The sequence below is a fragment of the Trachinotus anak genome, unplaced genomic scaffold (genome assembly GCF_046630095.1).
Source record: "Trachinotus anak isolate AG129_WGS33_773 ecotype Australia unplaced genomic scaffold, CSIRO_AGI_Tana_v1 ptg000001l, whole genome shotgun sequence".
Classification (NCBI taxonomy): Eukaryota; Metazoa; Chordata; class Actinopteri; order Carangiformes; family Carangidae; genus Trachinotus; species Trachinotus anak.
This window is the reverse complement of record NW_027273852.1, coordinates 8,351,704-8,377,989: the sequence shown is the minus strand read 5'-3', so window position 1 is coordinate 8,377,989 and position 26,286 is coordinate 8,351,704. Positions and strand designations below refer to the sequence as shown.

Here is a 26,286-nt window from a genome sequence, read left to right as displayed (position 1 = left end):
TCTAGTTGAGTGAAATTGACAGTTGTGTTTTTTAACAGACTTGGCCAAATTCAGCCACACCGCAGATATGTGAGAGTTCATCACTGAAGCGACGGCAGGAACCGAATCGGCGACTCGGAGGTGCTCGAAATGGCTCAGCAGGTAGATCTGAAGCGATGCTGTTGCTGTGGGATTTGAATAAAAGAGTGAAAGTTTTTTTTTTTTTTTTTTTTTTTTTTCCTTTGTAATTACTCTGCATTGTTTTCTTATTTTCCAGCTAAATAACGAAGAAGGGGCCACGTTAATTCCTCCACAAAAAGCTGCTGGAGGAGCAAGAGGTTCTATGATATCTGCGTCTTTCAATTTTATCAATTCCATCATAGGATCAGGAATCATAGGTAGGCTAAACATTCACTCCATAATTCAAGTGGCCTGCATTGTACTGCTTAATAAGCTGAATAAGTTCAATTACAAGCGAACGGTTGAATGAACGATACAGATTGTTGAATGTTACCAATTTCCAGCTTCGTGTTATTGATTATTTAGTTAAATCATCAGTTGCAGTCGCTCAGTTCTGTGCAACAAGGAGACGCTTTCATTACCGCTGAAGCCCTGCAGCGGTGAACCCTCCGGATCATATGACTAGCGCCTGTTGCCCCACTATTCTCCCTTTAACTCTTTCATCCTCAAAAATTGCCCCCGGTCCATATGTGCATATTTTTCTTAACATTTCTCTAACAGCAGCACGTAATCGTTTCAGCCACACTATTTGATTGGAGCCTGTCTGAAATACTTTGTGTGTGTGCGTGTGTGTGTGTGTGTGTGTATGTGTGTGTGTGTGTGTTTTACATGACAAAACAAATAATAATTTATGGGAAGCATAAGCTTTTGATACAAAAAATTGTCACAATGCCTTTAAGTTGAAAAACATATTTAGTGAGTACATTGATTAAAAACCATGAATAATCCATGGATTGTTTCTTACAATAAAAAGTAGCTGCTATTGTGTCCTTATGTGACACAAAATGTCCCACAGTGTAATTTTCTTGAATCTGTGCAGAATGAACCCTTTCACTGTGACTTCAGCTGATTTCCTCTTTTACCACAGCGATGCCCCAAAATGAGCATCTTCAGATGTAAACAAGCAGATCAATAAACCCAGCTATTCTGTTTAAAAAGTCTCAGTGGCTTTATTCAAAAACCTCAAATATGACTTTATGTCCACTGTAGAGATGTGTCATGTTCTCTGTTTCATTGATTTCACAATGTTAGAAATATTAGGAAATATGACACAGATGGAGAGAGTGGTTCATCTTCACTTGATATTTATCGTGAAACCAAAGCATGTAACCACAAAGTGAATGTGCCAGGAAGAATTAAAGTAACCATTAAGTATGGCATGTACCTATATTTAAAAACAGAACTCAGTGTGACTAAATCTTTTTGCTCGGTCTACCATGGATGCTGTGTTACAGCATTCCTAAGCTTCAGCTGCATGTCTTTTTTGTTTTAAACCAGGTTTACCATATGCACTGAACCAGGCAGGGCTCCCCTTTGGCCTCCTGCTTTTGATAGTTGTTGCGCTCATCACAGGTGAGTATGTGGAGGAATAGGTGATATTGTGAGACATGAATTTACCACTTGGACAAATCAATCACTTTATGTTTGCATTTCATGGCAGACTACTCAATCGTCTTATTAATTAAAGGAGGCAACCTGTCAGGGACAAACAGCTATCAGTCACTGGTGCAAAGCACATTCGGTTTCCCGGGATTTCTGATTTTATCTGGACTGCAGTTCCTTTATCCTTTTATTGGTAAGTTGTTTAAAGTATGCAAGTAGCAAAGTAGCCCAGACTTGAATATTATATCATGTAACATAGCAGCATGTGAAAAGTAATTCTCTTATATTCTCTTTGTTTCATTCTCATCGTTGCTGTTCTATGCCTTTTGACTTTTGGTTCAGTCTAAATACTATAGATTAATGTGAATAAACAATGATTCTTCACCCCTGTTTTCCTCCTCAGCTATGATTAGCTACAACATCACAACTGGTGACACACTGACCAAAGTATTTCAGCGAATACCAGGAGGTATGGGGCACGTAGTTGATTCCACCTCAGATGAAAGCTTTTAATAAGCTTTAAAGCTCTTTAGATAAGGTTCTTGAAATAAAACATGCAGTACATGTTGGAATGCTTCAAATGTGTTGTTTTGATCTCTTGTATTTTCAGTTGGTCCGGACCACATACTTGCAGAGCGTCACTTTGTGATCTTGCTTTCAACTCTTGTATTCACACTGCCTCTCTCGCTTTATCGAAACATAGGGAAACTTGGGAAGGTAAGGCTGACAATAAGACATCTGTCAGTGTAATTTGGTGTTTTCAAAGCTGCCTGTAAAACATCCATGTATGTTACCAGGTGTCCCTCCTGTCAATGGTGCTGACACTTACCATCCTCGTCATTGTTATCATCAGGGCAGCTACCTTTGGACCCCAAATGTATGATTCTGCAATTTGCCAATCCATAGTGGCTTGACTGTGTGTGAACCATGGGGTTCTTTCTTCATGAATCCCCAGTAAATGCTATTATAGAATCATAATTGTGTTTTTTTTTCTGTGTTCCTTTATGACTACATATGAATGTCACTCTCTAGCCCCCCTACAGAGAATGCATGGGCATTTGCAAAGTGGAATGCAATTCAGGCAGTTGGTGTAATGTCTTTTGGTGAGTGTGTCTGCATGATGCTGATGACGGAAATGCCTGATATTTTAAGCTAAATATCTGTGAATATTAGATTACTTTTGTTTGGAGGCCAGATTTGTAATTTATTTTATTTAACACGTGAGCCATAACAACTTTACTTAAGTGGGGACCTGTTAGAGCTGTGTGTCTGTCAGCTTTTTGTCGTGCCCTCTAGTGGCCAAGAATCAATTCCTGCAGCTTTAATCTAATGTCATTAAACTGATCCTATCAAAGATCCAAAGCCCGCAACTTCAATGCACTGTATTGTCTAGTCAGCTCTCTGTAAAGAGATCAAGGCCATTAATTTAGTTAGATCACCGTCTAAATAGTATTATGCCGTTGGTAAATCAGTGCACAACATCTCAAACGACGTCTGTTGTCATCAGCGTCTTATCAAGACCCTGCCCATCATTGCACACTGAGAGTAGAGAGCTAGGACTTTTCCACTCCATCGAGTGCTTCACATACATTGTGGTGAAAATGATGGCCTTGAATCAAGTGCCTTTATGATAATAGCTACTACTGCTACAAAGAAGGCCATTTAGATGGGGCTGTGCATGCTCTCAGGAAAATACAGAGCAGTTTTACCCAGAAGTTAAATGGATATCGTTGGCAACCTCTCAATCCCAAATGGAATGGACATGCTCAGTTTAGTATCAAATCCAAAGACTTGCACTGTGTTGTTTTCATCTAGATGGAGAAGTATTTTTAAATCTTTTCTGTATGTCTCTTTAGCCTTTATATGCCATCACAACAGCTTTCTTATCTATGGTTCCCTGGAGCAGCCCACGCTAGCAAACTGGTCTCGAGTCACCCACATCTCAGTTGGTTCTGCCCTAGTAATCAGTGCTGCATTTGCTGTTGCTGGCTATACCACCTTCACTGGCTACACACAAGGTAACAATACAAATGTAAAACGTAGACACTAGTGTGACAGATGTTGAGTTGAATGCACGTTTTTTTTTTTTTTTAATAATTTTTAATACCACAAACGTATTTTGATCTCAAATTTCCACTTTTCAGGAGACATATTTGAGAACTACTGCAGAAATGATAACCTGGCAACATTTGGTCGCTTCTGTTTTGGCCTCAGCATCATAACCACATTTCCACTGGAGTGTTTTGTTACACGAGAGGTAAGTCATACACCCGCAACCTCAGACTTAAACAGTTAAACGTTAACATATGTCAAGGTTATTCCGAGGGTTTGAGCGAGAGATGGCTTCGTTAACAAAATGAACAAAAAGAAAGTGTGGCGTTTTTCACCCAGTTGCCCCTGCAGGGCTAACAGCCCAACAGTGTCAGCTGAGAGACTAGTTACTGTGTGTGTTACCCTCTCTCAACTTGCAAATACAATGCTAATTAGTTATTTGTCCAACCAGTGGTATATAATGTATAAATTTAAATACATGCAGACATGGTGCAATTCATTTTCATATTGTTGTTTCCCTTCTCAGGTGGTATCCAATGTCATTTGCAGTCGGGATCTTTCAAAAGCTGAACATGTGGCCATAACCTTGCTTATAGTTGCAGTTTCCACATCAGTGTCTTTGGGCTATGACTGCCTCGGAGTTGTTTTGGAGCTGAATGTAAGCCAGACCTGCTCAGCTGACCTGTGTTCATTTATTTGTGACAATTAAGTGCTCTATTTTAGCTTACTGCTATTTTCTTATCATCCAGGGTGTTCTGAGCGCCACTCCTCTGATCTTCATCATTCCTTCAGCATGCTTCCTCAAACTCTCCTCTGGCCGCTGGTTCCAGGGTGAAAACTTGATACCCACCATCTTGATAATAATGGGCTTATTCGTCATGATCACCGGGCTGACCATGACAAGCCTCTACCCTCAGGACTGCTCACACGGTGTGGAGATGCTCTACTGTGCAGACGCCAATGTCTCTGGCACTGTACCACCTGTATGAGAGAAACGTTTTTACAGCACACCTTAGAATCTTATTTCTACAGATTCTAAAATGATATTTTGGACAGTATTGTGCTACAGATGTTGTGGCAGCAGTTTGAGGAAGGACCTTCGCTGTACCATATAAAAATGATTTTCCCTGTTTGGTGTTGGAGCACTTATGTAGCCTGCACAGAGACCTGACTTCAAACCCATCAAACACCTTTGAGATGCCTCAACTGTGAGCCAGACCTTAGTGGCCAACAGCAGTGCCTGAACTCAGCAGTAACCTTGTGGCTAAAGCCATTCAAGCCAAACTCTTGCGGGGAGCCTTTCCAGGAGCGGCATTTTAATGTACAGGCTTTTGGACCAAGATATTCAGAAATCACATTTGCGCGTAATGTCAATGTGTCCATACTATATACTTTTGATCATATATTTTAGAGGAAATATTAAAATTGTAATTAGTTCTCTGGTTAGTTTAATAGCTCTTTTGCAATGTGTTGATGTTTCTTACTCTAGGCTGTTTGTATCCCAGGGAGGGGGGACTGGTCGTTTCCACGTCCGACCATGCGGTGTCACTGTAGACAAATAAAACATTTATTCAAAGGAAGTTCAAAACAACAGCGCCGGTGTCTATTGATACGACTTATTCCACAATAAATGAGCGGACTTGTGCTGTTTTTCAAGACATTAGTGTATGGGGTTGTTGCGGTGTGCGTTCTTGCGCAGAGGCAAACGTGGACAAATGCCTCATCGGGATCCTGGAGGGAAGGTAAACTGGCTCCTCCTCAGCGCTGCGATACAGTGCGTTGGATGTGCAGAGAAAAGTTGGCAGAGTTCTGCTCGATGCCAGGAGGGATGCGGTTTAGACATGGTCGACTGCATGGTTTGAAGATAGGAGGTGAAAACAGAAACATTGAAGTCCGCTGGAAGGGGTTGCGTTAGAGGCGCAAATCGCGGAATTTAAACGGAATTATGGATCATTCATCCGAACAACATCTGTGCGTACAACTGACGTTATCTTTTTGAAGACTGATGGAAGTTGACAACTGCTTCGAAAGCCAGCTGCATTCATGGTAAGGTGTGACCGGTTACTGTTGCAAATGGAAAGGCACATTTCTAGTGAAAAGACGGAAAAAACGGTTCACAGTCTTTGATTGAAGGGCTGATGACCTCATGTGGGATTCGCCCATATTTCAGTATTTGCGCGTTTGCATCACTTGGAAGCAGCAGGTCAGACCAAGCCTTTACAACAGTATGTGAACTGCTACTAAAAATGAACTGTGCTTTTTGTTTGTATCTGACTAGTCCGAGGGATTTTGTTAAACCGCTGAGTTTAGTCATGGATGATCATGGATCCCAGCCCCATCCACGGAGCTCAGGTCTGAGGTATGTAACTGTCAGTAGGATTCAGTCAGTTCTGTGTATTTTATTTTATTACTGCTAAGAGAAAAAAAAAAGAGTTATTGAGAACACTTGTGTCTAGTATTCTTTTTGCAGTTAGAAACATTATTATTATAATTCCACCAAAGTCAAGTTCTGCTGCCTCTGAGTGGCTGACAACAGCTGGAGGCAGGGAACCAGCTACTTTCTGACCAAACTGTTAAAGGTATGAGCATAAAGCCACCATTGTATAATAATGCATCTGCATATATACCCAACTTCCAACTAACATTCCTTTCACTCAGTGCATCTCAGCGAAGTTGCAGTTGTTGCAGACGCCTCAACCTTTGAACTCTCCTCATTTCCTGCTCTCAGAGTTTTACTGAGAAATTGCCTTGACCATATGTAGAGGTCATGGGAAGTATTTTGCAGGCAAAACATTCTACCTCCTCTGTCTCTGCGATGAGCTCAGTGATCCTTTTTCTTGTGGAAATCATGTGTTGACTGGGCTTGACACTGATATTCTATAAAATACTGATTTGTCATGTCCAAAAGTCAAAGAAAATCACAGTTAAAAAAAAAAGTGCTGTGAGTATATGGCATGATGGAATTTCCCATCAGTTTTGGTTCAGGGACTAAGAGATGATGTCAGCCGCACTGTATTCCAGTGGTTGGAATCATTAAAAAAAGGGGAGTGAGTTTCCAGAGCTTTTTTTTTTCTTCACAGTCTCTACTCACTCCTTTGGCATTCAGTGATCTGCCGAGTTTTTGAGATTTAAATTAGAGGTGAGATTTTGAACCTAGTTTCCAAGCCAGTATTCCATACAAGCTAAGTTTCCAGTCCTGCCCTGCATACTGTAATTTCCCTTTTGCAAAAATAGCATTCAAGCACATCATATATACTTTACCGAGAAAAAAAGATCACCCTCTTGGTGTGACTTGTGTTCATATTTCATAAGTGTTTTGTAATCTGGGAGCGCAGCCATACTCCTTGGCCATGGGGAGCAGCAGACTACCTAAATCTTTCTGTGGTTTGACTATTATTTGGAAAAGTAAACCACACTCTTCCATAAGCTGCTGGGGTGTGGGCGAAGACACATGTTCTGTGTCTTATTTGTGGCTTCTTCTATTTCGAGCCAATAAACCTGCTGCTTCTCACTTTATCAAATGCAGTCATATGTGAAGATTTCATATGACCCCCAAAGCTATGCTACATTTGCTATCCAAATACTGACCCTGCCAGAATCAGTCTGAGCGGGCTGTTGTTCAACAGCTGATGCTGCTTATGCACTAGCACACACACAGAATATTATTTAACATAGTCTGAACAACATTATTGAGCATGGTTTCTTTATTGTTTGATATTTGGGCGGTCAGTTAAAAACTCATTTCAGCAAAGTTTTTTTTCTGTGTGTATGATCGTTCAAGACGCATAATCATCCATTTCTGTTTACTCTAACAGTGCACTTCTTGGAGCTTGGAGCCCTGCTAATTGGACACACCTTAAACCATGATCTCACATGGCTGGCTTTCCTCAGGGCAGAATGTGGAATTAGTTAAGGTATTGTGAATCCCCACAGCTGTTTCCCAGCATACAGGCAGTCCAAGGGCACAGCTGCTCACATGAGTCTACAGATGAAAATCGTGGCAAGATTGACAGGTCAGACTGAGGTAGATGAAGAAGATGGACACGTGGAGTAGCAACACAGTGACCAAAGCCAAGGTAGAAAAATCACAGGGTCTTGAGTGGACTGAAGCACATTACAGTATTTTCTCAGAGAAACTGTGCTCAGAGACAACAAGACTGTCTTCATTCAGGAAACTATATAATTTGGTCTACAGCATGCTGCCCTCAGCAAGCCCACACAGATCATCTGTGGTCCGAAAAGCAGGATAAAGGATGTCATTCAAAGATATCCACCCACTAGATGCAATAAAGCAGGAGGAAAACCAGCATTAAGGCCCAGCAATCTTCCCCTGCTAATGAGTTGATGTGTCTTTGAATACTGGGACATTTTATTTCATGGGTACTTTCTGCCTCACAGGGCTAAAACAGACAAAATGGCTAAGAACCAGGGAACGGGGAAGAATGGGTTGCCTTTGTTACCACTGTGAAGCCAACGCATTGACCGTAAATACCAGTGAAGATTCTCACTGGACGGTTATTAACACAAAGAGACACAGTTTGTTGGTCATTACAGCAATTTTTTCTTTTTATGTCTTAAGTAGACATTATGCTTATGTATTTATGTGATAGTGATGTCGTGCACAGCAGCCTATTTAAATAGATTTGCTGCACTGATCCTGCCTGTACACCGGCTAAATAGAATGGAAGTCTTGGCCCCTCTTTGTTTCTGTCTTCCAGGGCATAACAGTTGGATGCCTCCCACTCTCAGCCTGTGTAATACGACCTAACATGAATAGGTCCTTTGTGCACTCTTAAAAGGAACTTTTATTTATCTCCAATAACATTCAAACATTTTATGCGACAAAGGAATAAATTGCCTTGATTTGCTTGACCTTTATTATCAGTGTTTGTCTTGTTTAGATGAGATAATGTATGTGTAGAAATGGCCCAGCCAGTCCTGTCTGGCATTGGTTGAGACCTTGAGAAGTATTTATCCAACCAGTGACAAATCATGAAGCCAAGATTTAACCGGTGTTGGGACAATAAATGGTGGGTGTAAAATGGGAAATTGCATTCCTCGAAATAGTTCACTAGATGGCTCTATCTCAGTGTGTATGTTCATACTGTTGTATACGCCCAGATGTGTGTGCACATGGGTACTGTAGCACTAGTTCCTGTGGTGAATGTCAGACGGGTAATGAAGTGATTTAGTGAGCCTTCAACATCATCATCTTCATACATAAAGTGTAGCAAGCTAATGAACCACAAGCAAACAGCAGCCAGCCGTTTCAGTGAGCACATTCACACTGACAGGAAGCATGAGTTTGTGAAGGAAGCAGGGCAACTTTGTGTTTAAGATCCGCTCACTTTGTTTCTATTATGTACAAAGCCTCTGTGGAGCTGCTTTTTGTTGAAGCTGAAGTAATTGAAGGAAAGGTGCAAAAGCTCCTGCTCTGACCGTGACATTGAGAGAGCAGGATGGTTGTGTTGTTCTTGCCTTGAGATTGCATGTGAGAAGAGGGTGTAACCCTGCTGACATTAAGATAAAATGTGGAATTTTCTTTTTGTGTTCCAGATCTCAAGGTCTCAAGGTTTGTGCAACACTGAATATTCTGTTTACGCTATTAGCGATGAAATAAGACACTGCATGTGCCTGTTTTAGCGCAGAGTCACTGTGTGCGTACTCACTTCAGAAACCTCAGTTCATGTGATTTGCAAAAGAGGGAAAGCATGCTGGTGTGCTTTTGAAAGATGCCCCACTGTAGACAATGCTGCATTGTTTCAGATGAAAGAACACAGTGTGACAGTTGTAATTAGGACTCAAGGGGGGCTTCCACCAAGTTATTTTATCTAAATGTTTGTCTCACTTAAAAAAACAAAAACAAAACACACAATCGGTCAGAGGTCAGAGCGATAATTACCTTATCTTTTCTGTACCTTATTCAGACTATGCAGGACTATTCTGAGTGTCTAGTAAACAATGTGTGCAAATCCAAACCACTTCTTCCAAGTTCACCTTCTTGATAGGTTTATTAAATCTAACATTGTGTTCTTTCTTTTGTGTTCTTTTTTTTTTTTTTTTTTTTTTTGTCTTTGCAGAACCAGGGTTTGTTTTGGTGCGGTGTTTAGACTAAAATTATTTGAGCTGCTCTGAGATAAGGTGAGGGTAATGTACCATAGCAGACCCCAGTTCACGGACTAGAATGATATGGGGGGATTTGTACAGAGAACTGAGAGCTCACCCTCTATAATCTTAAATCTCATTACCTAACTGGCTGGCAGACATACTGGCCTGCTAGCTTACTCTGGCTCTGCTCTAGTACTAGGCACTGTATAACATATAGTGCAAGAGTGAGCACCGCAGGGAGTTAGAACACTGAGTGAAAATGAGGCGGATCTTGAAAGACGGATATTACACACTGCATTGAGAAGCTAAGAGTGTCACAGGATTGGTCCAACAATAATGGTGTTAAGGACGCCCGGAGAGTTTGCGTTCAACCAGGCCTGTGCTGGAAAATGCTGTGGGAAAAGGTTTTTGTTTTTCCTGCAATAATAAACAATACACATAGGAAGTGGGAAGTTCTCATAGGGTCCCTGTGCTCCCTTTCTCCCTAATCTCTTTCCATCCCACACTGCTTATGATAGTGCTAATGGTCTTTCCAGACCCGCTTGAAAAAGAGTTTACTCTGAGTGACCTCTCGCCAAATTACCAGCTGTGGCCCTGTGTTTTGTCTTTCCTCAGGGACCCCCCCCCCCCAACACACACACACACACACACACTTTTCAGTGTAACTTCTCAACCCCACCCCTTCAGCCTTCCTGCTTCAACACACTATACACATCTAACTAACAGAACCTCCTTATCATCTGATGGTATTTGGTGACCGTGTTTGTAGAATGGGACGCACTTTCTTCACTCAAAGTGTAGGGCTGCTGATAAAGGACTGGCGGTCAGCACTTATGTAATATCGGAAGGTCAGATTCATTGCTTCCGTACCAGACGGTGTACAGTTTCCTAAACTAAGCCATAGCTATTCAAACTGGATCAAGCACTTGAATCAAATAACAAATCAAATAACAATAAGTATGAAACCGTATTGATTTATTTTAATGCATGAGTCACAATAGGCCACTAATGTTCTTCCTGCCCCTGGCTTTTGGTTGCAAAATCTATTGCAATTCTACATTTACATCAAAGAAAGGAAACAAGGATATTTTAAAGTTTGTATCCGTTCCTACAAAAAATAACCATCAATAAGTATATACAGTATGCAGTTGAAAGTTAGTCAGTCATATGTGCAGTACATGTCATTCCTCAGCTCATCAGGAAATGATACAGTTCCCCATTTTAGACTGAATGCTTTTTTGATTTTAATCTGTTGATTAAAGTAACAATGACAACAGAAACATTTTCAAAGGCAGTGCTTCCTTGTCTGCATCTGTTAAGTGCAAGGTGCTGACAGCCTCTTTTCACAGCTTTTATTAATGACAGTATCTCATTGCTCGCGTGGGTATCTGTGTTGACTGTCGAATATTGTTCTAATCATGGCTTTTAATTTTTATTTTTTTCAAACTTAAAGTGTTTAGATGGATTAGTGTATGTGCTTTGCACCTTTGTTTGCCAGAACCACTATCATTGTCGTTCTGCTCAACCAACGAGTCCTCTAACATGATTTTGGAGTGAGTCATTTCTGCAAAAGTAAGGTGTGGTTTTGAAAAGGCAATGTCTTTCATAATGAAAAGCAAACACAGGAGAACTACCTGATTAAATTAGGGAGTGGGGAGGAATCCAAGACTGTAATGGAGATAAGAGTTTGTCTAACTCTCCTTTTACCCTGATAATCATATCATCACAAGCATGAGCAGAATTAAGGCTCATTCCTGATTAAAGCACATCATGATAGTTCGGCATATTTACTCTAGTCTTTATCCCAGTTACCGCTGAGAGCCCACAGTGTGTTTGCAGTGTGTTCCAGTGCACTGTTGCTCCACTGTAGCCCCACCCACAGGTTCATGTCTGCACAGGGAGGCAAAAAGCTGCTTACCTTTCTGCCCGTGACCGTGGGGGGAGTGCTGCCGACAGGAGGCAGATTTGTGATGTCACAGCTTGGGCGTGGCATTAAGGTGGGCCTTTTTAAGCTATACTGATAGAGTTTAGTCTGTCTGACTACTCATGGGAGATACCCAGCAGAATGGAAATTGTTTGAGCGGAGACAACAGTAGACAAAGAGGTAAGAGTGTGGAATGAAATGTTGGCAAAGTGAGAGGAAAAGCAGGTCTGTCACACCTGCTATCCAAATCTGTGGTTCTCGTTGTTATGGCTATAGTATTATCTTAACAGCACAGCAGTGCTGTCACTGACTGCTCTGAAAGTACTGGAAAGGACCTTGAATTATGATTGTGTTACTTTTCTTTTTTTTTTTTTTTTCATTCAGACTGTTAACTGTATGTGTTTTGACTTGAGGAGGAGGAGGGTGTGTTGGACTTGCTGCACTCTGGCATGTTTGAGCCTGTACACATGACTGTACAGCTAGCTAGTAAACTACTGTTTGTAGAGTTCTGGCAGCACTGTGGTCACTGGAGCATTGAATTGTTGCCCTTCTGTCTTAAAATAATTAGGGTGTTGTCTGAAAGTGTAACTGAGCAGAAGGACTTTTTTTTTTTTTTTAAAAGCTTGTTTGTTTCTTTACACAAACCCAGTGTGTACATGAATCCCCCAGGGGCCACTCTGCTACTCAGCAGCTGCTAGCACGCCACAGTAGGCATTTTTGCTAATCCTAGACCCTCTCACAGTCTCAGAGGAAAGTTACATTTCTACCAGTGCTTTGGTCTGGTTTCTCCTCTGGGCTACTCCCACCTGATCACTGTTACATTTGATCCAGGATTTGCCCGAGGGGAATTTCATTGATTGGGCGGAGGAAACACATAGAAGTGAGTGAAATATTTCTGGTAAAAGTCATGCCAGCTGGAACGAACTGTAATGGAATGTAGGGAATTTTGATATTCCTTTGTTCAGCTGGTTGACTTCTGCTGATATTACATTTTTTTCATTTTTGATGACTTATAACAAGGGACAGATATTTCCACCATTCTTCAAACTCTTTCTCTCCCCTGTCTCTCTCTGTCATTCTGTCTTTTTCAGACATAAGCACAGAAGTATTTCAAGTATTTTTACACGAGAAGCAGCGTCTGGATATTTTGCCGGCCTTTTGTTTTCCTTTATCATTTTCAGTGTTGTCAGTAGAGATTTAGTGAAAGCTTCACCAAGCGTATTTCAACTTTTGAGGACTTACAGCCTTTCCTCACCTGTCTCAAGTTATGTAGCAGCAGACATCTGTTTTAACTGTTGCACTTCAAATCACAAGTCAACGGATGGCTGCAGTTAAACCAGTCATAGCAAACTATCATAGCATGCGGTATTTATTTATCGCAGTGCATCTCTGAATCCATTTATCTGCACTTACTGAAGTTGACAAGATTGTTGTATGATGAAACAACAACAAAAAAATGGCACAATGACAACAGGCCTGTTATTTCCTGGTAGTCTGTGATCAGGTCTGTCAGGCATGTCCTCTGGTATTGAATGGGCTTGTTTGTGAGTGTCAGACCTCCCAGGGAAACCCTGTGAATGAAGCATCAGCACAGTCAAGCTTCAACACGTCTCCTCTCATTCAGCAACACATCCTGGGCTTCTGAAAAAACACAGGCCTGGATGGCAAAAACAAACCAGCCTGTGTATCCGTGTCTGTCACCTGCTCGAGGTGTCTCGATAAAATCACTGATGACACAGCTGTATAAACTGGACTGACCCTGAACCTGAGGCATGGGTATTGTGTCTTTTTTCCCATGTTAATGTATTAATTGTTTCTGTTTGGGCCGTCCACAGTTGAATATCACATGAGGGTTTTTTTTTTTTTTCCACTGAACTATAGAGAGCTGTATCAGAAGAAGAACTGTATCAGTTAAATAAATCTATTTACAAGGCCCAGTTCTAGAGCATTTGTAAAATGTGTGGAAAAAGAAAAAGTTTAGACACAGTGCTAAAGGATTATACTCTTGTTGCCAAGTAAATAGCCAGAGCCATCAAATCAGGACTTTGTACCCAGTGGAGATCACACGGTAAATGTCTGTTTTAGCTACTCTGTCTATTGACATATGTGCAGGGAATTTGTGACACATCGCCATGATTCAGCTCCAGGAGTCATATCTGTATATTATTATTTGTCACTCTCCCTTCCTTAATTTTCTACACCCTTCTAAAGTGTCCGGTTTGGGTAAAGAGGGGTTGCTTTTCAACACGTCAATATTATTCACACAGACATAAACTGCTGCTGTTGGTCCCTAGAGGTGGCAGTGGTACAATTATAGCTGTAGAGTTACATCTCATAATAATGTGTGATTGTGTTGGATAAAATTAACAACAGATAGTTTTGCTTTTTTCTAGAGGCCTCAGGGTGGTAAAAATCAAGCTTTGGAAGTGAGGATGGAACTACCACCCTGCTCTGTCTGTGGTTAACACAGATGTTATGTAAACCAGCCTGTTTCATCATGTTGTTCCATGTGAAGTGGAAATTTTGTTGTTTGGCAATATCAGGATATTAGATCATGTGGGGAAAATGAGCATAAAAAGCAAATATGGTCATAATGTCAGCCACCAGCAGACTATACCTGCAAGACACTGGCCTGCATTGATTTGTCAAGCTAAAATCCAAACAATGAGAGATCAAAATGGTTTTCCATTTTGTTGTGTTTTTATCTAATCGCTTTTAATCTAATCATAGTAACAGGTTATATCTTATCTCATAACTCAACTCCGGCTCCAAAATGTCAACATAACTGTGGGAGTTATTATTGCTGATTGATAATCCTCAGCAAAGCCCTTTGTCGCATGTTAGCAACAAAGGGTTAGTTGCTTTTTTCTGAAAATAGAGTATAGGTAGCTAAATGAAAAAAATAAAAATGGCAGTATGTGCCAAAATGTTGAATGTAGTAATATCAATACTGCATCAGAGTCATGTGTGCAGCTCTCTCCTCTTCCCTCTGATGTCTACCTCCTGCAATCCAGTGACTCACAGGAGCAGGTTTTGTTAGGTGTATTCAGTGGAACTGACGAGAGGCAGATAGAGGTATTTACTCATAGTTTCAGTCATTCAGATCAGTCAAACTTTACACGGAAAAAAGTTGTTTGCTGCTCTATTATTGTTTAAAATCCTTTTATATATTGTTTGGCCCCCTAAAATCTTTGTATTTGGGCCTCACAGTATTTTACAGCTCATGATGCTATGTGCCTATAGTTGTTTGCTTTTAATTGGAAGTTGTTTCCTAGCAACAACTTATGCATTACTAAGTCTTAAATGCGTTGCTGAAGTTATACTGGCACAATTTGTGGGAATAGTGGGTGCAGCCCAATCCAGGGGTCCCCAGGAGTGATGAGGACTGTATTTGGATCCTCTTTCTTGGTTTACATGGCTTTTTGTTCCTTTTTAGTTTATTTTTCAAGACAGATTCACACTCATCACTGTCACACAACTCATGGCAGTATTTGGGTTTGCTGGTTGCTGTCTGCATTAGATCGTGTGGCTTTATTTATCCTGGCTACTGGTGGCTCCAAGATGAACTGATAAACAAGTATGTTCCTGCTGTGTCTTGTTTGTTGTTCTTTTGCTGCCCCACCACTCCTTGCAATTTCTCAAATTATTGAGTATCTTCCTCGGCACTGCCTGTAGTCTGGCTGACCTCTGATCAACTAAAACAGTTCTCATGGCTCAGGCACGACAATTTCAGAGCCTGTCATGCAATTCTTTGAGGAATAGTAGACAATAATGTGAGGGGGAAAAAAAGTCTCTCTGACATATGACTGATGCTGTGTCTGAAATAGTTCTGTTCGTGACCATCACTTGTTCCCTCCTTGTTACATTGCATTGTGGCATATTTCATTTTATGAAAGAAGTAAAAGAGCCAGACAAATATAGTATACGGTCAGTATTCAGTGATTTCAGACACACCCTGAGTCGTGGGGGTCTTAGCTAGCAGTAGCTACCGTAGCAATAACACGCTTTAGCTCCCTGAGTCTGTGTGTTCAGCTGGCCTGCTGAACACACAGACTTCTTTCAAACTCCACAAAGTAAAACGATGTTTGTGGGGAGCTTTTCCTTTCAAACTTGTTGTTCCTCTTGTTCTCCATTTGATTCTTTGTCACAGCATACTCTGTTGCAGAGGGTTTTATAAACATGGCATGTAGTAACTAGTCCACAAGACAAGGAAATGGATAATGTCTTAACTGGCAAAGTTCCCCTTCAAGACCAGAAAAAGTCACCAGTAAAGTTGTATCAGGATATTATGATAATGAGCTTCCATTCACGGTAGTAGAGAGAATAGCATTTGTATTGGTAGTATAGTATATGCCCCAGCTCTAATTAGTTAATAATTAGCATAATGTGGTTCCAGTTTAGACATTTGTTTTTTAAATGACACTTATAAGACTGACAGACTGAGGCAACAATGTTAACTGTACAATGTGGCTGGTGGGGTTGTGCTGATGTAATTTTGCATTTTATAACGTGTATGATGTACATATCCATACTGACTTGATGATTAACATATCTACAGATTGTGGTAAACATTGTGTTTGTCTGTGTTTTTATACGTGTCTTAGTCATAGTGTTTAAGGACAGCCACCCCCATAGCAAGACTAATAATCCTTTGCTAGACGAGCCTCGCTGGAGCCTGTGACCTTGCATTGCTCAGATTCCTCTGTTTGAATCAGCAGTGCCCCCACGTGAGACTTTACAGGCTATAACTCAGGGCACTGGGTCTGCAGAAACTTTTTTTTTTCTATCTATATGCTGACTAAATGAAGTGACACTAGAATGTGTCTTCAGTTACGAACCTACCTTGGCTCGCGGGCGTTGCAGTACAATAATGTGATGTTTGCTGAGTTGATGTGATCTTGTGTTTACTTTCCTTTTTGTTTTTTTTTGTTTTTTTGTCATCATAACATCTGCAGCTTTTCATTTCAAGTGTGTGGTAACACCAAACAAAATGGGTTACAGCTAATCTCAAAACATTATAATGACTGTTTATGGAAAACAGGCCCGCTTCTCAGGAGCATTATGAGAACGGTGCAACAGATCCTCTATGTATTACTGTGTCCAGCTGATAGGATGAAATCATTGGTACAGTACATGAAAATTATGGGCCTGTGACCTTTTTTTTTTTTTTTTTTTTTGTGGCCTACCTGGTGAGTCTGTAAGTCTCACATGACAGCTACTGCTCTCTCCCACACTTTATTGACACAGTTTCCAGGAATGTCAGGCCTAGACAAACACTCAAAAGTGCACCTCAAAACTGAAATGTGTTTGTCATAGTTACAGTGAAAAAAAACAAAAAAAAAAACACAATAAATCCTAGCTGTACGAATTGATGTTTGGTGATGCATGGGAGGTTGGATATACATACGCTTCACTGTAACACCATTTACCACAGCTTACACTATAAAACACAGTGTGTACAGTTACTGAAGTCTTTATCTTGCATCTTATTATCCGTCTCTCTCACATGCCTGTCCATTCACAGCCATTTCTTCAGGCTCAATGAGTAAATCTGTCTACTTGGTTGTCTTGTGACTTGTTTGCAAAGTGGACTTGAGCTCTTTCATGTAATAGCTTCACTGCTTTCTAAAACCTGAGGAAAAAAAGGACTCCTTTCAAGCTGTCTGGTGCACTTTGATTTTCAATCAGGTTGTTGTCCAAGATAACAGAAACCAATTTAATGGCATTCTTTTTGGAAAATGAATACGCATGCATATGAGTGGAAAACAATGCCCAGTCGTCTCTAAAGTGTTCATTTGTCCAAATGTAGGGTGTCGACCAAAAGCAAGGCACCATCCCCACCAGGACTAAAGAAGCTGGATTCTCCAGGTTTCTCTCAGTGGTACCCGGGAAACCCTCATCTAACCATGGACCAGAAAGAGAACCTTATTGATAAAGACCTCTCTCTGGTTGTGGTTTTGCCTGGTGGAGTAGAAAAGATGACCACGGTCCATGGCAGGTACAGTCAGATCACTGAATCTAAATCAGTGTCTCACAGTCATGATGTGTGCAGTTTAAATGCAGACAGTTGCTGCGTACAGGATGCTTTTATGTGCAAGCTGAGCAGGAAAACCGCTGTGTATTTGTTCAGACTGAGCCTTTTGATATATAAATATAAACACTACATCATGAGACTGAAGTCAGAGTAAGTCATCACATAGAGTTCAGTTCCAGTCAGATTGAGTCAGAGAGGTGGAGTCTGAATGTGTGGTTTTAGTTAATATGTGTTTATGGAGCAAAGTGGATTGCCTTTCTTTATTTTTGTTCTCCCATTAAATGATATGAGTGAGATTTAATGAACATTTTATTCTCTAATTGGGTGCTGCATTGCAATAAAGACACATGCAAATCATTCTTTTGAACACTTAAACTGGGACTGCACAAAGCACGATGTTTTTTAAGAACAAGATTTGCATGTCCCTCTGCGAGTCAACTCAACTCAGACAGCTTGGACTTTCCATCAACAGAGTTTACTTAAGATATCTTTATCTTTCTCACATTGCACACAGTTTACAAACATTCTTTCATAGGTATCTTTTGCAACATGGTCTCTTGAGAAATGACTGAGACCAAGCCAGTGTGAAAGGATTAAGCACTGGATTCTTTACCTTCTTTTCCCCCTCTAAACCTTTTCTAAGTGCCTGCACAACAGAGTTGAAGCTTTATTTTGAGGATTAAGTTTAAGGCATTACATTTTAGCTGTATTATCAGTTGTCAGGAAAGATTAATGCAGCTACTGTTGGTAACTTACTGTAAATTTCCTCTGTATTGTTTTCACACATTTAGCAGTTACATTTGTGAAGACATTTTTTTTCTTAACTGGCCCTTAAATTTTAACTGTACCTCTTCCCTATTTTTTTTGTCTTTCAGCAAACCCCTAATGGATCTATTAGTGATGCTTTGTGCAACGTATCACCTGAACCCATCGAGCCACACCTTAGAGCTGGTCACCACCAGCAGGAACAATATCAAGCTCAAGCCCAATGCTCTCATAGGAACTTTGGATGCGGAGAAGATTATACTTAAACCGAAAGGGGAAGATAAAAATAAGAAGACAAGTCCTCAAATGCCGGAGGTAAGTTAAACACATGCTGGCAGATACAGTAAACACCACTTTTTTTTTTTGCTGTTTATATCGTGTAAACCCAATTAAAGTGGCACATTTTGTATTCTCCAGGCAACTGTTCGGATGGTGATAAACTACAAAAAGACCCAGAAAACTATACTACGAGTCAGTCCCCGAGTTCCCTTGGTTGAACTCTTACCAGCTATATGTGAGAAATGTGAATTTGACACGGAGACTACAGTTCTATTGAAAGATGTCCAATCACTGACCCCTTTGGACTTGTCCAGTTCTCTTAATGATTATGCAATAAGGGAAGTTTATGCAAGAGACACGAAAGGTAAGTGCTAATGTATTAAAGGATCATATTCTGACTTAGGATTTTGTGGTGTAGCATACTGACCACCCGGTGTTTGTCAGACTGTACCTCATCAGCTCACTTGTTGTGTGTTACTGTTCTGCACTAAATCTAATGCCTGCTGACTCTGCAGGACAAACAGCTTCTCCTGTGTGTCCAGCTTCGCCAAGTCATGCAGGTAGTTCTGTTTGTAAACTGTATGATTGATATCAGCAGACCTATCATATTTCTGATTAATTATATCTTACAATGTTTTTTGTTTTTTTCCCCAGGGACAGTCACGCCAGGCAAAGATAAAAATCAGAAGGAGAAAGAAAACAAAGGCCTCTTCAGCAAGTTTAGAAAAAGCAAGAAAAACTCTGACCAGGTAATGCAATATTTTATGATGCACTGATTATGCAAAGATATGGCTGTATTAGAAAGTAACTTTAAACATTCAGAGGGAGGTTTGTTTACTTTGGTTAGCCATTGGTTAATGTGCACTGTGTTGTTTGGGAACAGTCCTCTTATCATGTTCTGATTGGATGATTGTTCTTTAAAGGCAACGACGGCCAGTGCCCCGGCTTCTCCAGTGCTTGTGAGCAAGCCTCGACCACTCAGCATGGCCTTACCTAGCACAAATGTGTCTCCGCTCAGCTCTCCCACCATCTCCACCGATGTGCCAAAGAAGAGACGTGCACCCCAGCCCCCAATCCTTGTGTCTCAGAGCAGCTCCTCTGACCTCAGCGCTCACAGGAGACTCAACTCTGAACCTGACGCACAACTGGATAGTGACCAGGTGAGTGAACTGGACTTTAAGACAGAAGCTCTGACATCTCAGCATAGCTCTCAACACTTGGCTTTGATGGTAGAATGACAGTCATAAGATTTCTATGTTTAGGTGCATTGATTATGTAACTGCATTACATCTTGTTACGCAGATGGCTGGTTTAAGTCGTGGGTCCTCAGCAGAGTCTTCCTTAAAAAGGACCAAACGCAAGGCTCCCCCACCCCCCACATCCCCTAGTGCTGTCGTCCAAGAAACGGCTCCTCTAGATGAAAATTTGCAAGGTTTGTCTTTGTTCACATTTGTGTGTCTTTATCAGCGTTTCATGGCAAACTCATTAAAAATGACTCCATCAACCTACTCAAATCAGTAGGTTGATGGAGTCATTTTTACTGAACATTTCAATTCTTGAATCTGCTGCATTGAATTAAAAAAATGCCTGATGTGTGAAGTTTTGTCGTGTACTTTGGCCTCAAAGACAAGGACAGGTCTTTTCAGGTTTGCAGCCTGATTCTACAACTTTTTATTTGATTTGACTCTTGTGCCTCCTAGTGGTCGCCATTGAACAGTGCCTCATTTTAAGCACTTCCTTCATCCTGTAAAGAGATTCGATCTTGGGAACTTGGAGCAGAAACAATAATTCATCTAAATAGGATTTATGTTTAGCTCTGTAGGCTCTGCTTAATCTGTGAACAAGAGTTTATGCTGCCCTGGTTCTGCCAGTATGTTCTTTGTACTGCATGTTTCATTCATAGAGATCAAGTCTTGTTTATTCAGATATCTGTGAAATGTCTAAAAATCCAAACCGCAATCAGATGTATGTTGAAAAAACACTCAGTGTCTGAGAAGCTTGTTTATGCTATATTACAAATTACTGTAAGGGTCAGAATTATTTGGTAGTTTTTCATGGTTGAGTATAATTAACTTTTCCTGTGATTGTGTAGAAACAGCTGACCCTCACTGTGTTGTATTGTCCTGTGAGGGAAACTCTACCCATCCTGTATGCAGAGTGCTTTAAGGAAAAAAAAACATTATTTTTAACTGAGGTTTAATAAACAACACAGCCAATTTATTTTAGTTTATATTGCTTTTGTATCTGTGTTCTTCTTTGTGGTGCTCTGAAATTACATTTAATTAATTTCAATGTTTTTTATTAATCAAAAAAAAATGCAGCAAGATCTGAATTTGTCCCTGGACCTGAAATTTGTGTCTGGGAGAAGATGCCCTTTTTGAGTTTTCAGTTACCTTGAGCACCATTTACTAAATTTAATTCACTCCATCAAGTGTATACTGATTAGACATTGTAAGAACTAGTGTCCTGTATATCCCGCAAACATCCTCTTTCTTGTATTTTCTATACTTATACCTCAGTGTCTTTCTTTTTCTTGTTCTCTTTACATGTTTGTATTTATACTGTGTTGTTTCGTCAGAAAATCTCTCACCTCTCTTTATTAACCAGCGGCACATCTCACAGACCTCATTAATAGAATGCGTCGTCATAGACATTTTACAGCTCTTGCCTGCGTGTATACACCACTGTTTCTGACCCCCCCATTGATTTTTCAAACACTTAGTTCACAGAGAAAGATCACTTCCTCTGCTTTTTCCCTCAGAGCCCAGTGTGGCTTAGTAGATACAGAGATCAGAGGCTGAGAACAGTGAGTTTTGTTTAAGTAGCCTTGATATTCCTTCTGCTCTCTGCTCCTCTGTGATGCATTTCCTTGAAGTGCTAAATTAAGAACCAGTCAAGAGGGAATGAGATGCAAAAGATTATTTAGGGGAAAGTTTATGAAACTGTTTTTATTGGAAAGGGTGAATGTGTAAACCCATGAGATAAAGAAGTTGTCAAGCTTAAAGTGGGAAAATATCACAACTAAAACAAAACAAATATGATGACTTAAAACAGTTTTAAGACTTTTGATCATATTAACAATTGTTTATACATTACAGTCAATATATGGCCTTGCCAAAAGTTCATTTAGCAACACTTCATTTGTGTAAAAGTGAGTGATTTTCGACTGATTTCTTTTATGATGATGTTCTACAGGGGGTTCAGCTGCTAACACACTGGAGGAGATCATGGAGCAGGAGGAGACAGCTCCTTCTGTAATGTCTGCAACTGCTAGTGATACCCAGGGAGAGAACAGCAGCCTCAGCATGTCAGCTGATGTCTCACTGCATTCCCCGTCCCCAGATACTGAGATACTGAGCACAACGTCAATGGAGGGCAGTGGGGAAGATCAGTCTCGTGATCTGTCCTCAGATGGCAAGTACGAACTCTAGTGAGACTCCTCAAGGCTGAGCCGTGTTTTTCAGCAGCATTAGCAATACTTGTAATTCTTTATTTTTGCATGATTTTTTACAGTCAACTGCAGAGCATGGGGAATGATTCTGCAACTCTCAGTGATGTGAGGACAGCTGCTGGCACGGACTCATCTGAACAGGCAGATATAAGTGGGTTTGCTCTTGGATTGAAGTGTTACTTTCTTACCCGTGGGAAAGATGCCTGCGAGTATATGTCTTAAACTTCACCTTAATATGCTAGGTCAGTGTCTTCTCAAAGAAAGCCAGCACTCCTGTCTAACGTGAAATATGTTTTCTTTTTCCTGTATAGATGGTGGTCCATGTCAAGTTGAAAATGTAAGCCAACAGCCAGTTTGTGAAGCTGACTGCAGCACTGCACCCAGCAGCCTCCCTCAGCCTGTAACGCAGGGTGCAGAAGCGCAGGCCTCTGTTCAGGCAAACACTGAAACCCCGTGGGAGCAGACTGACAGGTTGGTGAGCCCAGTGGCCATCAGTACATCACGCCCCATTGGAGAGGATGCTCAAGTGCAAACAGAGTTCACCCCGCTCCCTGTGCCTCCACAACAACAACATATGGACAAAGTTCCCTCTGCAGATAATGTGCCTGCTTTTGAATTGGCAGAGAAGAAAGATATGGCCACTTTGACTGACGAGCTGGACCCACCTGACTTCGAAAAACATGCCTTATCCCACACCTCAGAGACCTCATCATGCCAAGACTCAACACCAAGTCCCCCTGCCACAACTAAGACTATTTATGCCACAGACTCTGAGCCAAAGCCCAAGCCTTCCAACGAGCTGACAAGGGACTACATCCCCAAGGTGGGGATGACAACGTATACTATTGTGCCTCAGAAATCTCTGGAGAAACTGAGATATTTTGAAGTTGCTCTGACACTGGAGGCGCCTCCTGCAGCTCCAGAAGAGGGACTTAACATGGGTTCTCTTCAGTTAGAGGAGAGCGCAGCAGCGAGGGGACAGACGGAGGTCTCAAAGGAAAAAAGAGAGCTGCACTCTAATGTACCCAGGGAAGACTTACTGACTAGCACTGCTACTACCCAAGACACTGTTAATGGAAGTATACCTGAATCTACTCATTCCTCATCCCCAACGAGTTTACTTAAAGCAGATGACACGATCTCATCCTCTGCTAATGGGGCATCTCAAGCAGGTTCACCAGCAGAGGTCAAGGAGACGAAAATTCCACCCGCAACTAAACCCAAGCCTGGTTCTTTCCGCTTGACACAGCACAAAAAAACACCTGGGTATTATGTAACTTCAGCAGCAGAAAAAAGTCCCAGTGCCAGTCCTGGCTCTGGCCAGAGGGAGGCTCAAGGAAGTGCAGAGAAAGCAATGTTGCCGCCCCCTCCTCCTCCACCTCCTGTGCAGTGTCAAGAGGAGACAGCAGGGGCCGCTAACGTCCAGCTGAGCCCTAAAGGGCATGACAAGAATGTAACCATGATGCGAATGACTAGGCAAAGCAGTTTGCCGTGTAAAGAGCAAAGTGTGGGGTTAAGCTTGGAAAAATTAAGAAGCTTTGCAGCCCCTAGACCCTATTCTCCCACAACCCCATCCCGCTTTGCCCAGGCTGTGTCCTCTGCTGTGAAAAGGAGCCAGTCCTTATCCCATGGTCCCCCCAAGTCACCCCACTCGCCTGTTTCACCGACGTTCTCTCCAATTACGAGACGCCCACCAGTCACAGAGTCAAAAGAATCATCTAAGCTCAAGGTGAGTTATGATAGCGTGCTTACATTTAAATATCTAAATAAAGATGAAAGCAGCAAAGGGCTATTTTCTGCTCACAAGACCACTGATGCTGGTCATGGCTGTTTTAATGCTTTAACTCATACACTGATATATTAATGCTTGAGTAGAAGAGCACTCTGCACTGCTGATTAAAGCACTTTTTTGGTTAAAAGAGTTACACAGGACAAGAGTGTGACTTATCCCACTGCCACTTGAGTTTGTTTTAAACTAAAACCACTTTTGCAGCTGCTCTGCTGCTTCTTTTTGGTGCTGTCTCAGCCATTTACACTGACCACTGGTGAGTTATTGACTGTCATGAACACTATATAAGTAGCAAAATACTTTGTAATAGTTCCTCTGACCCACTGAGTTGAATCACCCCAGGGTTGAATATAAACTACCATCTGTTCCCAAGCCTGTTAAATGTAATAGCATCGGGCTTTTAATGATTTTTACCTCTCTGAAGTTTTATCCTGGTTAGTTCATTTGAAATTAAGGATCAAGAAGGTTATGGTGTATCAATTTGTCTAATAATAATAAAAGAGAATAATAAAAGACAAACAGAGGGTGGGGGGCAGAATAAACAAAGAGGATATAAGGGGCACAGTCCACTCATGAATAACTAAACAACAATTCAGCCACCATTTTTAATTATTTCTGCAGGGTATTGCACGCAGAATAGACTGAGTGATGAAGTCCGTTTACCCCATGACCCGTCGCTATCTGAGCTTTAGGGATGGCCAGAAGAATTTGCAGTTGTGACTGCAGACTGCATTATAATCCACAGCTCTGTGTACAAAAAAGACGCTGCCTACCACATCTAGAATTCATTGTACATTTTTAGGCTCAAAAAAATGAGTTAACTATTTGGTTAGGCCTTCAGGACCTTGTAGGCTAAGATAAAGGATTTTATTAGTTACCATGCTTAGATGTTATTAGTTAATTGATATTTGACATGGTTGAGTAATAGATGTTCACTAAATGTTCATGCAGATCAACACAAAACTAAAAATAAATTCTGAATTTATGCATTGATGTGATCTCCCTGTACTTTTTTCTGTAAAATAGCTTGGTTATAAAGTTTGCACTCTGTGAAAAAGCACAACATTCTCAAGTGCAAAGCCGGCGACGTGGTTTGTCCAAGGATTTTTCATAATGTGTGCAGGTCTGGAAATGGTTCACAAAGTCCAAACAAATGAAGAGAATTGCTGAGTTGTGATATAACACAAAGTCCCTTTAGCTGTGTGTGTAGGTCACATCTTCACCTGTAGAAATTCTGCTTTTACCTTTGTTGGGCCTAATACAGTTATTTATTGGCTCTTAAAATATGTGTAAAAAGATTGTGCAGCCTTGTTTTCTTTTTGCCTATTTCTGTTGTCTGGCACAATAAGCCCTCAGTGACTGCACACATTGTGTCTCTTTTTTTAACATCACAGGACGGTGAAAACAGAGAGGTGGACAGTGACAAAGGCTCCATTCTGCAGGGAGTAGAGGGTGAACCACCATCTTTTAGTAGGATTGCTCAAATGGAGGGAGAGAGCAGTCCATAGCTGTGCCTTCAGTCTTCTGACAATCATCTACTGTAAGCAAAACCACACGCATTTTTGTATGATATTATGTAAATGTCTGCACAACACATGCATGTAATACTGTTTTTTTTTGTTTTTTCTTTCTTCCAGGAGGAGCTTATCCTGTCTACTTTGAGTTCTCCAGAACCCTTTATCCCACGGCACAGAAGCAGCAACTGTCTTTTATTTGACCTCTTTTGGTAGTCTCCAGCAGTGTACATAAAATTATGTATTTTGAATATTAATAATTGCTGTATTTTGGTTTATGTCTCACATGTCATTAATATCCCTGGCTGACCTGCATATTTTATTGCTTCGCTTGTACTTTGTGTGATGACTATCTTGCATTTAATGCAGTATCCTACTGTTGTGAGTGAACAAGCACATTAAATAATAACAATTCTATAAATTATTCCACTGATTTCCAGAGTTGTAATATTATTGGGTTTATTCAGAAAATGTATTATCTAAATAATACTGGATGTATAGGACAGAGCAGGTCTGACCTATGGTACTTAAATGCTCCTTAGATTATACATCAAATCTATATTTAAGTATGACAGAGTCTCGAAGCTTTATGCAGAGAGACACTGATGTGTACAGCACACCTGTTGTTCTTGTCAAACTGTGTTGTTATGAATAAAGCGTTTATCGTTTCCGTTGCCTTTATTATTGCCATGCAGAAATGACTGTTGTTGTTTTTTTTTTGTTTTACCCCCCCTGCTGCATTAACAGCTGAAATCGGACCCCGCTGAA

At 40.9% G+C, this 26,286-nt stretch overlaps 2 protein-coding genes across 5 annotated transcripts; both read left to right on the top strand.

Annotated features, from left to right (window-relative positions):
* Positions 1-5,242, top strand: slc38a11 (solute carrier family 38 member 11). Its single transcript, XM_071473850.1, has 12 exons — positions 1-141; positions 257-377; positions 1,498-1,572; positions 1,661-1,795; positions 2,006-2,071; positions 2,213-2,319; positions 2,400-2,479; positions 2,635-2,705; positions 3,459-3,620; positions 3,747-3,859; positions 4,181-4,312; positions 4,404-5,242. Exons 1-12 carry the CDS (start codon positions 130-132, stop codon positions 4,641-4,643), a joined length of 1,314 nt encoding a protein of 437 aa, XP_071329951.1. The 5' UTR covers positions 1-129; the 3' UTR covers positions 4,644-5,242.
* A 181-nt stretch (positions 5,243-5,423) lies between these two features.
* Positions 5,424-26,188, top strand: cobll1b (cordon-bleu WH2 repeat protein-like 1b). 4 transcript variants are annotated; one of them, XM_071473788.1, is made up of 14 exons: positions 5,424-5,700; positions 5,933-6,013; positions 17,496-17,684; positions 18,596-18,800; positions 18,903-19,128; positions 19,280-19,324; positions 19,419-19,513; positions 19,688-19,924; positions 20,067-20,196; positions 21,960-22,182; positions 22,278-22,366; positions 22,527-23,944; positions 25,399-25,544; positions 25,642-26,188. In XM_071473788.1, exons 1-13 carry the CDS (start codon positions 5,660-5,662, stop codon positions 25,510-25,512), a joined length of 3,093 nt encoding a protein of 1,030 aa, XP_071329889.1. In that variant the 5' UTR covers positions 5,424-5,659; the 3' UTR covers positions 25,513-25,544; positions 25,642-26,188. The 4 variants fall into 4 exon arrangements, with proteins under 4 accessions (XP_071329889.1, XP_071329898.1, XP_071329914.1 ...); XM_071473797.1 differs by lacking the exon at positions 5,933-6,013 and having other exon boundaries at positions 5,446-5,700; XM_071473813.1 differs by lacking the exons at positions 5,424-5,700; positions 5,933-6,013 and adding an exon at positions 7,552-7,568.
* The last annotated feature ends 98 nt before the right edge of the window (positions 26,189-26,286 follow it).

What these genes read in the sequence shown, in the direction of transcription:
- slc38a11 (XM_071473850.1), top strand. An exon ending in CATAGGATCAGGAATCATAG is followed by an intron (nt 378 to 1,497) that starts GTAGGCTAAACA and finishes GTTTTAAACCAG; the next exon opens with GTTTACCATATGCACTGAAC. An exon ending in AGTTGGTGTAATGTCTTTTG is followed by an intron (nt 2,706 to 3,458) that starts GTGAGTGTGTCT and finishes ATGTCTCTTTAG; the next exon opens with CCTTTATATGCCATCACAAC.
- cobll1b (XM_071473788.1), top strand. Translation starts at nt 5,660, where the DNA reads ATGGAAGTTGACAACTGCTTCGAAAGCCAGCTGCATTCATG. An exon ending in CCACGGAGCTCAGGTCTGAG is followed by an intron (nt 6,014 to 17,495) that starts GTATGTAACTGT and finishes GTCCAAATGTAG; the next exon opens with GGTGTCGACCAAAAGCAAGG. An exon ending in GCAAGAAAAACTCTGACCAG is followed by an intron (nt 19,514 to 19,687) that starts GTAATGCAATAT and finishes TGTTCTTTAAAG; the next exon opens with GCAACGACGGCCAGTGCCCC.